Below are 15,327 nucleotides of genomic sequence, written 5' to 3'. Positions count from 1 at the left end.
GACTTAATTCAGTCTCACATCATCAGACTGTCTGTTTGCTTCTTGAGTTTTCCCTCTTCTTGTTTTAAAGTTCTTCACTCTATGACGGGTGTCAAACTCGTTACAGTTCAGGTTCCGCATTCAGCTCAGTTTGATTTAAAATGGGCCGAAGCTGTAAAGTCATAACCTGTAAATCTCAGAGTGTCTACAAAGGCACAGAAGATTTAGTTTTCTACAACTGAACAATATAGCATTCACTTTATGATCAGAACGATAAAAGTCAGACAAAAAGCAACAAAAACAAGACAAAATGCGAAATAGAACGACAAAAGCGAGACACAGAATGACAAAAAATTAGAAAAGCGAAACAAAAAAAATAAAATAATGGACAAAAAAAATTACACAGTTGCAAAAAAATGGAGAAATGACAAAAACGAGACAAAAAATGACAAAAAATTAGACAAACGAAAAAAGTAAAATAATGGCAAAAAAATTTACAAAGTTGCAAAAAATGGACAAATGACAAAAACGAGACAAAAAATGACAAAAGCAAGAAACAAAATGGCAAAAACATGAGACAAGTGATAAAAAGCAGACAAAAAGCAACAAAAACAAGACAAAATGCGAAACAGAACGACAAAATGACACAACGACAAAATGACACAATGACAAAAAAATTAGATAAAAGAAACGAAATAAAAAATTGGACAAAAAATGACGCAGTTGCAAAAAAATGGACAAATGACAAAAACGAGACAAAAAATTACAAAAGCAAGAATAAAATGGCAAAAACGGGAGACAAGTGATAAGTGAGACAAAAGCAACAAAAACAAGACAAAAAAATTACAACAAAGACACAAAACGACAAAACAACAAAGAACAATCTAGTATTTTACTTTCTGATCAAAACAACTTGTCAGTGTCTCGAAATGATTTTAAATTTATAGTTTTACTAATTTACAATCTGCAGTTAATGGCTGTGTCTGAAATGGCATACTAACGTACTACTCATACTAAATGTGACGTCAAAATAAGTATGTAGTGCGTTCACATTAGATAGTATGAAAAGACTGAGTATGCGAGAAATACCCGGATGTATACTATTTCTGGAAAATTTTTAAGTATGCGCGGTGACCACACTAGTAATACTCAACCGCCCCATAATGCTTTGCGAGCTACCCACCGAAATGGAAGCCTCCGTGGGATCTGTGGCCGGACCGCGGCGATTTTTATTTTATTTTATGTAGTTAAGTAGTCATCCTAATCACCCCACAGATTTGAGAAATAGGCGTTTTCTGACCAACGTTTTAAATTTGTCAGACGCCTCACAACGTGCTACTGAATGCCAGCAGCTAGTTGCAGCAGCTCGCTTTGCATACAGAACAAGTAGCAGCTACCTCCAGTAGCCTGCAGCTACAACTGAAACGATTCGCATAATCTGGCTAATAACTGCATGAGGAGTGCCGACTTGAAATTACCACATTAATTATGCGACTGTTTGTTAGCGTAAAATCGACCTGAAGCCGGCATTCAGCCGAGATATTTGATAGCCGTACTTCCGGTTTTTGTCGTCGGAGGTTTGAAATGCATTATGGGAAACGTAGTAGTATACTACAGTGTGAACGGTTGGCATTCTAATCATACTTATAGTACGTAGTATACAGTATATACTCATTGAGAATGCAGTATGTAGTACGTTAGTATGCGATTTCGGACACAGCCAATGTCTTCTCTGTAATTTTTCCACTCTGAGGGCCGGATTGGACCCTATGGAGGACCACTTTTGGACCATGGGCCTCATGTTGGACACCCCTATGACTTCAATCAGTGTCTCTGAGATTAGCTTTTCTTGGTCAAACCTGCATCAGAAGTCCACCTTCAGATGAGGCTGCAGGGCGGTTAGACTGTTGGTTTTCCAGTTGCCCTCGGGGGGCTCCAGTTTGCCCTCAAAATGCCACGAAATGACGACGACAGTGTGAACTCAAGAGTATTAGGGACACACCACAACATTTCATTAGAGACCTTTTCCAGTCCGTGCCAGAGTAAATTACAGAAGGCATATATTTGTCGGTTCACGACGAGATGCGTGTCTGCGGCGACGCCCCGTGGAGGCGGAAGGCAGGAAAGGTGCTCGGCGACCTTTTCAGAAAGGCTGCGACCTGACGTGTGATGACGCCTGATTGCAGACGCGAGGAACAACAAACACTTGACGCAGCTAAAGAGCAGCGAGGACGTCGGCTTCTTCTTCCTCACACCTCGCTCTGCCAGCACGGCCGGGTTGGTTGTTGTGACCGGGGCTGGCTGTGACTGGCAGCTGGATGGTGGCAGAAAGCAGAGACTGAAGGCCGGAGAGCGTGGTGTCCAACGTAAGGCCTGATCAAGGCAAGAAAGGAAGGAAGGACAGGGTCTGACTTTATCCAAATAACAACGGACATCTGTGTGCATTAACAGCATAAACTCTCAGAGATCAGCTTAAACAGGAAACATACCAGGAATGATTTGTCAGCCTCTGAAACCACAGAGCATCCCCGTCTACTGACTAGTCTTTTGACAGATTTAAACAAAAATTCCACAAAAAATGGGCAAATGAGAAAAACCAGACAAAAAATTACAAAAGCGAGAAACGTAATGACAGAAAAATAGACAAAAAGGAAACGCAAAGCAACAAAAACATTAGAGTAACAACAAAATTCAGACAAAAAAAGACAAAATATTACAAAAAAATGAGACATAAAGCGACAAGTGACGCAAAAAGCAACGAAAAATGAGACAAAAATTCGACAAAAAGGTTACGAAGCCACAAAAATGGAGAAATGATAAAATACAGACAAAAAATGACTAAAGCAAGAAACAAAATGACAGAAAAATAGACAAAGAACACAGGCAAGACAAAAAGGAAACACAAAACGACAAAACATGAGAGGAACAACAAAACCAAGACAAAATATTACAAAAATGAGACACGAAACGACAAAAAATGAGACAAGCGACACAAAACAAAAAAATTTTACAAAAAATTGACAGAAAAGTTACAAAGCGACAAAAAAATGGATAAATGATAAAGGTGGACAAAAAATGACAAAAAAACTACCAAAACAAGACAAAATATTACAAAAATGAGACATGAAGGCAACAAAAATGAGACAAACAACACGAAAACAAAACCAAAAATTTTACAAAAAATTCAACAAAAAAGTTACAAAGCGACAAAAAAACTGGCTAAACGATAAAGGCGGACAAAAAATGACAAAAAAAAACTACCAAAACGAGACAAAATATTACAAAAATGAGACACGAAGGCAGCAAAAAATGAGACAACACGAAACAAAACAAAAAATTTGACAAAAAATGGACCACTGAGTAGGATTAGTGATTTTCTCCAGCGGCTGTATCCAGTCGGGTTTGAACACTCGACATGAATCATATTTAAATGAGATGAGGAATCTCCGTTTACCAGCGACCTCATCAATCAGCGGGCTGCAGCAACCTTTGCTCGTTTTTCTGCTGCTACAAACACCTGAAATGAATGCAGGTGTTGGGATCAGGACGCCTACGTTGGGCCGCCATCCCGCCCTCCGTATGGATAAACTATTGCTGGCTATAGATTGCTATTGACAGCAGAAAGCAGGAGCAGAGGCTGGGGCTGCGGTAATGGCCTGTGATTGAACACCTTGTGCTGAGGTCCCGCTGCTCTCTGCCTCATTAACTCTGGCAGGTCCTCTGTTCAGCACGCTGCATTGCAGGCCACAGTCAGGACACGTTTAACTGTCTCCAGTCCCAGGAACGTTCAGGATGGATTCAGAGAAACGCTGGGAGGACTCTGAAGTGCATCATGAAACATCAGGCTAATATGGCACGCCGCTGTTCGGCTGCTGGGTCAGGGGCGCAGAGAGCAGGCGTGAATTTGTGAGCAGCATCACCTTCAGGTCGATGAGGAGGGAGGTTTGAAGCCTGCTGTTTGTTTTCACTGCTCACTGAGACTTCTAAACCCAAATGTCTTCAACTTCTAGTGAGGGCACGAATGGGCAGATTTCTCTTTTATCTGCAGTATTTTCATCATCGATGAAGACGCGTAATGGTTTCCTAAACAAACTACCACACCGGATTCCTGACTTGTTACTTTAGTTTTTACCTTGATGACATCTCCATGTGTTGATCTTTTTAAATCTGAAGACACGTAAAGAGCAGAACATTCAGTAATCAGCCTGAAACTGCAGCGTACCGATGATGAGCTCACAAGTTCTGGAGTCAAAGTTGCCATTTTGTTTCTCGCTTTGTCGTTTTTTGTCTCATTTTTGTTGTTTGTTGTCTGATTTTTGTCGTTTCCCTATGTTTGTGTCGTTTTGTGTTTTCTTTTTGTTGAATTTTTTGTTTTGTTTCATGTCATTTGTCTCATTTTTTGTTTTGTGTCTCATTTTTGTCACATTTTGTCTTGTTTTTGTTGTTGTCTGATTTTTGTCGTTCATGTTTTTGTCGTTTTGTTTTCTTTTTGTCTCGCCTGTGTTTTCTTTTTCTGTCATTTTGTTTCTCGCTTTGTCATTTTTTGTCACTTTGTAACTTTTTTGTCTCATTTTTTGTTTTGTGTCTCATTTTTGTAACATTTTGTCTCATTTTTGTCACATTTTGTCTCATTTTTGTAACATTTTGTCTTGTTTTTGTTGTTGTCTGATTTTTGTCGTTCATGTTTTTGTCATTTTCTATCTTCTTTTTGTCTCGCCTGTGTTGTTTCTTTTTCTGTCATTTTGTTTCTTGCTTTGTCATTTTTTGTCACTTTGTAACTTTTTTGTCTCATTTTTTGTTTTGTGTCTCATTTTTGTAACATTTTGTCTCATTTTTGTAACATTTTGTCTTGTTTTTGTTGTCTGATTTTTGTCGTTCATGTTTTTGTCGTTTTGTGTTTTCTTTTTGTCTCGCCTGTGTTGTTTCTTTTTCTGTCATTTTGTTTCTCGCTTTTGTTTGTAGGATCTTTAAAGTGATGAACTTTAATACTTTAGTCCCGGTTGGTTTGGTGTTTTTGCAGGTTGTGATGATTAGATGATTTTTGAGGCTATTAATAAAGACGACGGTCTCAGAAGGTATTTATTTTTCCAGGTAGGCGTGTGGGTGGGTGTTTACTCCTCTAAAAGTCAGTCAGAGTTCCTCCCTCAGCGGCCAGCCTCAGGCCATTTCTCTGCTCTGCACCCATCCGGCCACTGTCAGCTCCCATCGGGGAGTATTCCTCTCCATTACCAGCCTCTGTCCGTCCCCCACTTAAATAACAGCAGCTCTGCCACTCCGGGCCCATTAAGATACTGCCGACACCGCCGCCGCCTCGCACACAAACTGCCCAGGCCTTTATAAATAGATGGCACGAGAAGTGGAGGGAGCCTGGTTAGAGGAGCTAAATTATTCCAAAACAGCCGAACAGGACTGAGACTAAGAGCCCCCCACCACCCCGGCTGCTCCAGCTCCTCCTTTCAGGTGTCACTTTGGGCTGACTCAATTTTGCACTGTAATGGACCTCCTGGGTCAACTACTTTTCTCCCACCTTTCCTTCCTTTTTTTATCTCTCGCTGCTCTCTTCATCTATCAGCGGCCGACAACACCTCGACTCACTTTCCTGCAACACACAATTATTCCCTGGACTGACTGTAGAGTTTGTACCACTTCATTTAGTCTCGCAGTAATCAGAAAGGCCAAACGACGGCAGATAGATTCCCACACAGACTGCTGAAAAGCGTCTGGGATGTCGGCCATAGTTTAAAGACAAAGTGCTTCAAAGCCTGGATTTGTGTTTAGACATAATTTGCTCGACTGTGCCAGACAAACTGACTTCACAAACCGTCTACAGCAGCTTTCTTCGGCTTTATTTGGATTTTGTCATGTAGATTCCATACTGTTCAATTCTCCAAACAATGCTTTTTAACTGCTCATTTTTTTATTATCTCACTTTTTGTGGTAGAATATGCCACAGTGGACTTTGTTTTCTACGTTATCCCTATAAAAGTATGAAAAAATACAACATTAGTTTTATTTTTTATTATTGTGTATATATTTATATATGCTCAGTCAGAAATATTTCCCTGGTTGCAGCAAGGAGCGCAGATTTTTTTGCAGAATCTGATTAGAACAAGTGCTGTATTTTTTGGTGAAATGTTGCATTTAAAATAAAGGAAGTGTTGTCATTTTCAGCTTGCACTTGCTTAACTTTCTAGATGGAACAGGACGTCACAGATGAATAGTTTAAAGACTGAAAGCTGATAATCCTTTGTTGTTGTGTTTTTTTTCTTTCTGGATCAGAAAAATGGTGCACATTGGTAAAAATAATGAAAAATGTTCAAATCGGTGAGTTCAGAAGGTTAAATTGGTGCAGATCAGTTCGTCACCACCATCTACAACCTAAACGATAAATCTAGAGTTTAGACATCACCTTTTCTAAAATGCCAAAAAATTATTCATTGTAAATTAGAATCTTTTTCAGGTATTCATAATTATAATACACGCCAAGCAAGTGAAACAAGGTGTCTATTGCCTCAGAGCAGAACAAATCAAAATCAACGAACTGTGAGTTATCGAGCCATGATTGCATGGAATGCTTTACTGAGATTTCTTATTGCAGAGAACAACAAAATTTGCTTTCAAAAGAAATTGAAACTTTTTTGTTTACACAATAATGGACACAAAAGAAATACTAAAGTCAACTTACAATGAATGTAATATGACTTGTTATCATTGTTAACATTGTAATATGCAGCTATGTTTTTGTATTTTTGTTTCTCTTTCTTCAGATTTTCTCATTGAGGTCTTGGTAGCTTTTTGTTAAATTGTATGATAGGTGTGTAGAAGGATGTAGGTGTGTGTGTATATATGTATATATATATAATAAAAAGTGCATTGTTTGTAATGAATATGAGAAAGACCCCAGGAAGAATAGCCTCTGAGCTGTGTCAGAGGCTAATGGGGTTCTTAATAAACAAACAAACAAACTTGTTTTATTGTATTAAGTTGAGTTAGATCTCACAGATGGAACAATAAATTGGCTCGTAAGTAGTTTTGGGGCATTAATTAGTGGTCACTAAACACTGATGTATAACTATGGATCTCATTTTGGATGTTGTTTGTTAGTCTCAGATCACTACCTGAAATATTTGTACCACAGCAGCTCTTCAAAGCTCAAAGAGTCGGCGTCGGGTCCTAGATGTGTTCTGTGGTGTTTAGAAAGCAGCGTGTTTAAACGTCCGTCACTTCCTGCTGCTTTGTTTGTTCTTGCTGCCTTTTGTTCTACTTCATGTCTTCGTCTCGCTGACTCTTTGCTCTCCGCTGCGTTGCTTTGTTAGGAACGGTGACTGTCAGACTCCTTTTTGAAGTCGGTCCGTAATTGCTGACACATATTGTCCGCCGTTCGCCTCCACTGTAACTGCACCGTCTTCAGATTCAGTCTTTTTCCACTTTGTGCTCCCTGGCTTTGTGTTTGTGTTTGTATGAGGCTGTGTGTCCGTATCAGGGTTTCATGTTTCCTTCATGCCTTCACCCGGCCGGAGGTCAGAGGTCTGCTGACCTTTTACATTCCAAAACCTTTTTTTCCCTTCTAATTGTCTATCTGTAGTCAAAAGTCTCTCTCAGTTCCCCTCCACCCCCAGCCAGGTCCACCCTTCTCCTCTCTCACGTTTTCAATTCCCTTTTTGCCTCGAGACCACTTCTACCGTTTTCCATCTCTACAGACAGTAGTTTGCTACTTTCCTCTTTAACCCTCCTGTTGTCCTCATTTACCAAAAAATATTGTTTCTTTGTCTGGAAAAAAAAGTCCAAAACTTCTGCCAAAAATCCCCCAATTTCTGAAAATTTGCAAAACCTTCTGAAAGAAAATTCCAATAATTCCTTAAAAATTTCCCTTAAAAGTTTAATTTTAAAAAAATCCCCAAATTTTCCAAGAAAATTCTTGTAAATATTTTCCAAAAATTTGTAAAATCATCCAAAAAATCCTAAAAATATCTAAAGTGATTACATATATATCAGTAAAACTTCTAATGTTTTCTTTAAAGAAACATTTTTACATTTTTTTCCACCAAAAAATGTTCAAAGATTTCCCAAAAATGTTGAAAATGTGAACATCAGAAGTTTCACTGTAAAAATATATATTTTTTCCACATTTTTAAACTTTAAAACGGGTCAGTTTTGACCCACAGGACGATAAGAGGGTTAATGTGACCATGAAGGATTAATTGTGAAGTGACGGAAGTCTTCTGTTTGCGCTTCAGTCTGGTGGCAGATGACGTAAACGTTAAAATGGGAAAGCTTGGAAGTGAACAGGAAGCAGGATTGTCAGCCTCAGTGAGGAGAAGAACTGATAAAAAAACAACAAAAGTAGTTCCATGTCTGTTTTCATTTGCTTTTATACACACTACAACACTTAGTTTCCATCCTGAACTAGCTAAGGTTCGTACAGTAAATGTCTCATCTTTGGTTTGTCCAGAGGGTGGACCTGAAGGAAACTTCATGGTGGCATCAAATTTAATGACATTCTGCCCAGGAGAATTGGAAATTTCTTGTGCCAAAGAACTAAATCTACTCTTTTGCTCCCCATCCTCTAAGAGAACCACGAGCAGAACTTTGGTCCCCTGTAGCACTGACAGGCCTCCAGCTTCCACCAAGGATCTAATGAAGGTTCTTCACTCCTGTAGACTCACCTGCATCCTTTCTGATGAACAAAACATACAAACGGATGTAAATTCAATCAGAAAATTTCTGACGATGTTTAATTTGTTTACGTTTTTTTCTGTTCTTTTTTTAAAGTCTGTTTTGGGGCAAATTTTTGTATTTTTTGGTCAACTTCAGAATATAGAATACTTTTAAAGAAATATCCTGATTTTAAGCTTAGATTTGATTTAATTTCCCGATGGAACAGATGCAGTCCATTCTACCACTACGACCCACTGCTGCCTCAGTAAAACACATGAAGTAGATCACTTATATATCACAGATGCAACCAATAAAGTGGATTTGATTCACTTTCTGGAATAAGATGTTGTCCTGCATCACCGCCTGCATCCTTTCTGATGAACCAAACACATAAACAGACGTAAACTCATACTGGGAAGGTCTGTCGATGTTTAATTCTCTCCTCCACGCTCTCCGACTTTGCGTTCTGCGTCGTCTTCCTCTGCTCCAAACTGTACCTCCGATCTTTGCCTGCTTTCCGGCAGCTCTTCCAGCCGTCATCGTCCTCCAGCTCCACACTTCCCCTCCTCAGCCTAAGCGCCGTTCTGCAGCGCGTCGAGCGGCAGAGATAGTGATTGATCCGGCGTGGAGGCTGTCGTGGGCCCTCCTCCTCCTCCAGTGGTTATGAACATGAGGCGGGCTGCTCTTCATAGATTTTTAAATTAGTGTCAGCTTTGCCCCAAAGATGTGTTATTGACTGATGAAATAGAAACTGAGCTCCAAACACTCAGTCCTTCCCCAGAGTTTTCCCCAGCCTGGTAATTGAAAAAGTGTGAAGGGAGTGTGTTGGAGGCAGCGTGTGTGTGTGTGTGTGTGTGTGTGTGTGTGTGTGTGTGTGTGTGTGTGTGTGTGTGTGTGTGTGTGTGTGTGTGTGTGTGTGTGTGTGTGTGTGTGTGTGTGTGTGTGTGTGTGTGTGTGTGTGTGTGTGTGTCTGTGTGTGTGTGTGTGTGTGTTTGTGATTTTATGTGTTTGTGCGCTCACAACTGTGTGCTCTTTATCTCTGCTGGAGAAAAATGCACACTGCTCGCCGGAGTCGAGACTCGATTGAAGTATTGCATAGGAGATCTTTATCTCTGCACACAGCCGCCCTGGAACATGAGTGTTGTGTGCAGCTTTAATCCTGTAAATGCAGTCCTGCTTCATGTGAAGGAGCGTTTAGTAAAATATAGTGAGCTCAGGACATCACACATGAAGCCTGGATCATAATGACTGCGCGTCTGCACAGCCTTTGGAGCGATTTGTGTGAAGAAAACCTCAACTCCACACGTTTCCCTTTGTTTACTGCATTCTGAAACATTAAGAACAATCTGAAAATTCTGAAGACAATCAAGCTTCAACCATATTAACCATCACTTTTCATTTCCACATTATTTTAAATTCATAGTTTTACTCATTTACAATCTGCAGTTAATGTCTTCTCTGTAATTTTTCCACTCTGAGGGCCGGATTGGACCCTCTGGAGGACCACTTTTGGCCCGCTGTCCGCATGTTGGACACCTCTGATCTAGTTTCTCAAGCCAACTCAAGCGAAATCCAGAGTTTTTAGTCCAACTTTGATCTGATTTTTGCAACTCTTGCTGTACAGATTTTATAATACACCCACAAACAGACAATAAGTTCCTCTAAACCAGACAAATCTCACCGCTAACTCATCTGTTCTGTCTGTTTTTGCTCTCCAGGCTCGGACATGGCCATCTTCTGCCTGCTCTGTGGAAAGCGTTTCCAGACCCAGACAGCGTTGCAGCAGCACATGGAGGTCCACGCCGGCGTCCGCAGCTACATCTGCAGCGAATGCAACCGGACCTTCCCCAGCCATACTGCACTCAAACGCCACCTACGCTCACACACAGGTCAGTGGACGCTCTCGTCGTCCAGCTTCTCCGTTAGCCGATGATTGCACAACGTAAACAGAAGCTCTGGGTTAGAACGCACCCAGCAGTCTAGTCTTCTCCTCCACGGCCACATTCTCCAGCTCCATCTGGGAAATCCCTCGGCTCTCCGGCCCAAATGGGATGTGTAATCCCTCTGCTGTTTTCTGGGTCTGCCCTGGGGTCTGCTCTCCACTTTAATCCATAATGCCTCCCTGGGTGAGCCTCTCTCTCATAACCAGGCGTCCACACACCTCCGCCATGAGAGGGCAGCACGTTTAGATTTGGTATTTCTTGTGAATCTGACCTCCTCCTTCGTCCCGTATCGCCGACACCCACAGAAGAAGCCACTCGTATCGATGTTTCAGCTCCATCATGGTTTTTAACCCCTCTGAACCTCCAAGCAGTTTCTGGGTTTTTATGTAGCTCCTGACCCGCTTTTACTCACTGTGGGCTCGATATAAAATCCTGCACCTCTATGAAAACAGCACAGCCACAGCATGAAGTGCAAAATTATACAAGAAAAATCTAAAATAGAATTCATTAAAAATTTATTTTACATTTCAAAAAGTGGAAGCAACATGTACAAAATTTTTCCACGAGACCACAATGCTGCTAAAAGTCATGTCTCCACTTACAGATATTACACTATGTTGGCTTTTAATTTGTTGGAACGCATCTGTTTTGTGTAAACACTGCCTGCAGTTCAGCCGAGAACTGCTATCAGCCTCCTGTTTAAGCCAAAGAGTGCAGATGTTTTCACTGTTTTGCAGAAAGAAGGCTTTTATTTTAATAAGACATATATAATAAAGTGATTTTGATGGAATATCATGATTTTATTCTTGGACTAAGTTAAGTTTCCTGTCAAAAGTGAAATCCACATGATAGTTTATAGTTAAAGTTGAAAAATGCATTTGTTTTTCTGTTTTTACAGTTTCTGGTATTGAATAATTTGGCTTTTTTTTCACATTTTCAAACCTTAAAACAGGTCAGTTTGACCCGCAGGACGACATGAGGGTTAAAGGTTAAAACTTCACAGCAAAATATGGAATGAAGCACATTTTCTAACCATAAAATCAACCGTATGGAGGCATTTCTTTACTGGAAATGAAGGAAATGTTTTGCTTATGGTAGCGTTAAAGCGACTACAAATGCCGGAATTTTACCATAGCAAGAACGTTTTTTTACAGTGTATCAGTGCCCAAAAATTCTGGTAATTTAAGTTTTTTTTCCTCATATTTCTCCGTATTTTAGCACCTCCCAGCCACGTGCATTAGTGTAAGTGACTGTTAATAAAATGGTTTTGTCACTGATAAATACAGCTTCCAGCATCCCACAAAGAAAAGCTGAATTATGTTTTTACGCTCTTCCTCCAGCTCAGCTGAACAAACGGCATTAATTCAGGTCAACGCAGAATGAATCCTGCAGCAGCCTTATTTACACTGACTGTTTTTTCTAGCTTTTTTCTTCCTCTCTCTCCTTCGGTCCACTAGTAATTCTCTGGCTCTCCGCTGAGACGAGGCCGGGATACTAATACATTTTTTCGAGGGAGCAGAGGTAGCCTGACGGATGCGGCTATTCAGAGTGGGGGAAAAAAAAAGAGAGAAAGCGTAGCCATGACAGAATATGAACACATGGAAATGAATCCCATTTCACCAGCGTTTTCCCTCCCCTCTCTCCCCCTCTGTCTCTCACCCAGCCGCCTGTCTGCGACCTTAAATAACAGTCTCACTGTCAGAGCCGATTTAGCTCACCGGCTCACGGATAAATATTTGAAACGAAAGGCAGTGAGATGAGAGCAGTCGGCCCTATTTACAAGTCAGGCGAGTCTAGCATTAGAGTGTGATGGTGGCGGGTGTTGGGGGGGCTCTGGGCGCTGGTGGTGGTGGTTCTGCTCGAGCCGCTGTACAGTAGCGATGCACACATCTGTTCCGTCGAGCAGACATCGGAGAGGACACATGCAGCGTCTCTGATCCACCTGCCCACCCGGCCGACGCAAATGTCACCTCGGCTTCGTCTCCGGAGCCGCAGATGAGACTCTGCAGCCCTCGTGCCACTTTGAACCTCGTCCCACTGTGGGCGTGCGTTAAATCACAATGAGCCAGCCGTGGAAGCAGCCGTTTAAATATGATGCACTGCCTTTTGTCGGCCGGGGGGATTATAAAGTCAGCAACTCACACAGCCATCACCGGCGCCAGAAATAGGTCCTAATTTACCCTCCTGAAAAATAAAAAATTAAAAAGGAGAAGTGGAGGCATGGTGTTCCTCTGCATTTACACTTTGATGTTAATAATCTCATTCACACTTTGCAGGAAATAGTGCTCAAAAACAGACGGAGCTTCAGAAATGTACCTGCATGTCCCCCGGTTTGCTGCTCTGCCATCATTAGCAACCAGTGGACATTTACTCAGGACAGGATGTAGATTTCCTGTTTCATCTACCTTAACGTGTCGCTCACATGTGAGGAGGATGCAGGAAAGTCAGGAGCAATACTCCAGCTAATAATCTGAAACTGACTTGATCATTTGACCTTAACGACCTTGTCTTCACTAACCAGTTGCTAAAATGCATAAATATGACCTCTAAATGAAAATGTAGGTTAAATACATGTGTTTGTGTTCTGCAGCCCTGAGTACTGTTTTCTAATCTTCACCAAAGCCCACAAACTGGAGGTTAAAGCCGTCTGGATGTTTCTTTAGAGTCGAAACCCAAATTAAAGTCTGTCTGCGCCCATGAAGCTTATCAATTAGGATCTTTTCTCAACCTGGATGGCTGAGATAGCTGGAGAGAGGATGCTGTTTGGAGAGATTAAACCACATTTCAGCAGCTGCAGTGGAAATGTTTAAGCCGTGTTCGGTTCTCCAGAGGAATGCTCACTCCTGTGACGGTACGATGCAAACGCCAGAGACCTGAAGTCAGCCAACAGAAACACCGTCATAAATGTCTCACACTATCAGGGAGCGTTTGATTCGTATCGCTCAACCTCAAAGTGCACATTAATTGAGAGACGGGTGAATAAGACGAGTCTGAATCTGTCGTTTTATTTCCTCTGTTCACACACGTTTAAATGCGGATGCAAAGATCTGAGTCAAACGCAGCCGTTTGAGATAAACGTTCAGATGCTTTCATTTTAAAACGATTCCCACAAAAGTACATTGCTCTGTTAGTGGGGAAAACAACTCCAGATAACCCTGAATCCCGCTGATTTCATTTCACACAGATCTATAATAATAATACGACATATACTGTAATTATTTTGGTTGGACCAGAGTTTCTCTTAAATTCCATTAACTTTGAGGTCAAAAAGAGGCCAACTGTCGATCTCGCTCCATTTTAATGCAGTATGGAGTCATTAAACGGACGTGAACCTTCGTCTTTATAGGGAGGGCTTCAGGTTTTTACAGGAACAGAAGGAAAACTCTTCAAAAGCATCTATTTTAGCATGTTGTGGTGTTCTGAGATGTATTAATGCGATATTCTTCACTCCTGTTCTGCATTCTGATTGGGTGGTTTGGTTTCTGCATGTGAGCTTCATCCACCTGTTGAGCCCCTGCAGTCTACAATAATAATAATAATAATAATAATAATAATAATAATAACAATAAAAATAAAAATGGTAACAACAACAATAATAATAATAATAAAATAGTAACATAATAATAATAATAATAATAATAAAATAGTAACAATAATAGTAATAATAAAAATAGTAACAATAATAACAATCATAAAATAGTAACATAATAATAATAATAATAAAATAGTGACAATAGCATTAATAATAATAATAATAATAATAATAATAAAAATAATAACATAATAAAAATAATAACATAATAATAATAATAATAAAATAATAATAATAAAAATAGTAACATAATAATAATAATAAAAATAGTAACATAATAATAATAATAAAAATAGTAACAATAATAACAATCATAAAATAGTGACAATAGCATTAATAATAATAATAATAATAATAATAAAAATAGTAACATAATAATAATAATAAAAATAGTAACATAATAATAATAATAATAATAATATAGTGACAATAGCATTAATAATAATAACAATCATAATCAGAGTCATAATGAGTTGCAAATTAAAAAAGTAAAAAAAATCGTGAAATACTATTATGTTAAAGTACATATATGAATAAAACACTGGAAATGTCTTTTCAAAAATGATATTTTTACTGGATTTAAATATTTAATAAAATAATATTTCAGTCACACACTGAAAAAAATGTTTATTTGCAAAAACAGACATTTTTAATTTTTTATATTCTTTCTTTTCATTTTGTTTTTTTTACAATGAAAATGTAAATTAATATTTTTTTCTGTCATCTTACTAAAAATTATCTGTAATTTAACAAACAAGGAAAATCTATTTAAAAAATGTTTTAAAAAAACTGTTTAAAAAAACTTTACCATTTTTCTATCTTTGATATATTTTCATTTTCTTTCACATAACATTTATTTGTCAAAAAAAGCACATTTTGCTGCTTTAAATAAAGTATATAAAATTTTAAGACATTTTAAAAGAAAGAATTAGCTTTCATATAATTTTAGATTTTTGTTTTTTTCCACAGTTATGTAAATTAATCATTTTTGTCTGTTATTTTACCAGATATTATCTGTGATTTACACAAAACATGGGAAATTTGTAAAAGTAGCTTTTATTTAAATTATTAACCTTTTTTCATAATATCTGTCAAATAATTATATTTTTGGTGGATTAAAGACAATAAAAACAGGTCAAGCATTAGCATTTTTTA

General features: G+C 39.1%; 1 protein-coding gene across 2 annotated transcripts in view; it reads left to right on the top strand.

The window, feature by feature from the left end:
• The window catches only part of zbtb16a (zinc finger and BTB domain containing 16a), a 176,505-nt gene that overhangs the window by 145,969 nt on the left and 15,209 nt on the right, over positions 1–15,327 (top strand). For both annotated transcript variants that reach the window (XM_022204838.2, XM_022204839.2), the window contains exon 5: positions 10,356–10,526. In XM_022204838.2, the coding sequence (XP_022060530.1) occupies positions 10,356–10,526 (171 nt within the window). The remainder of the gene's footprint in view (positions 1–10,355; positions 10,527–15,327) is intronic.

Source organism: Acanthochromis polyacanthus, chromosome 17 (genome assembly GCF_021347895.1).
Source record: "Acanthochromis polyacanthus isolate Apoly-LR-REF ecotype Palm Island chromosome 17, KAUST_Apoly_ChrSc, whole genome shotgun sequence".
Classification (NCBI taxonomy): Eukaryota; Metazoa; Chordata; class Actinopteri; family Pomacentridae; genus Acanthochromis; species Acanthochromis polyacanthus.
This window is presented reverse-complemented; position numbering and strand designations above follow the sequence as displayed.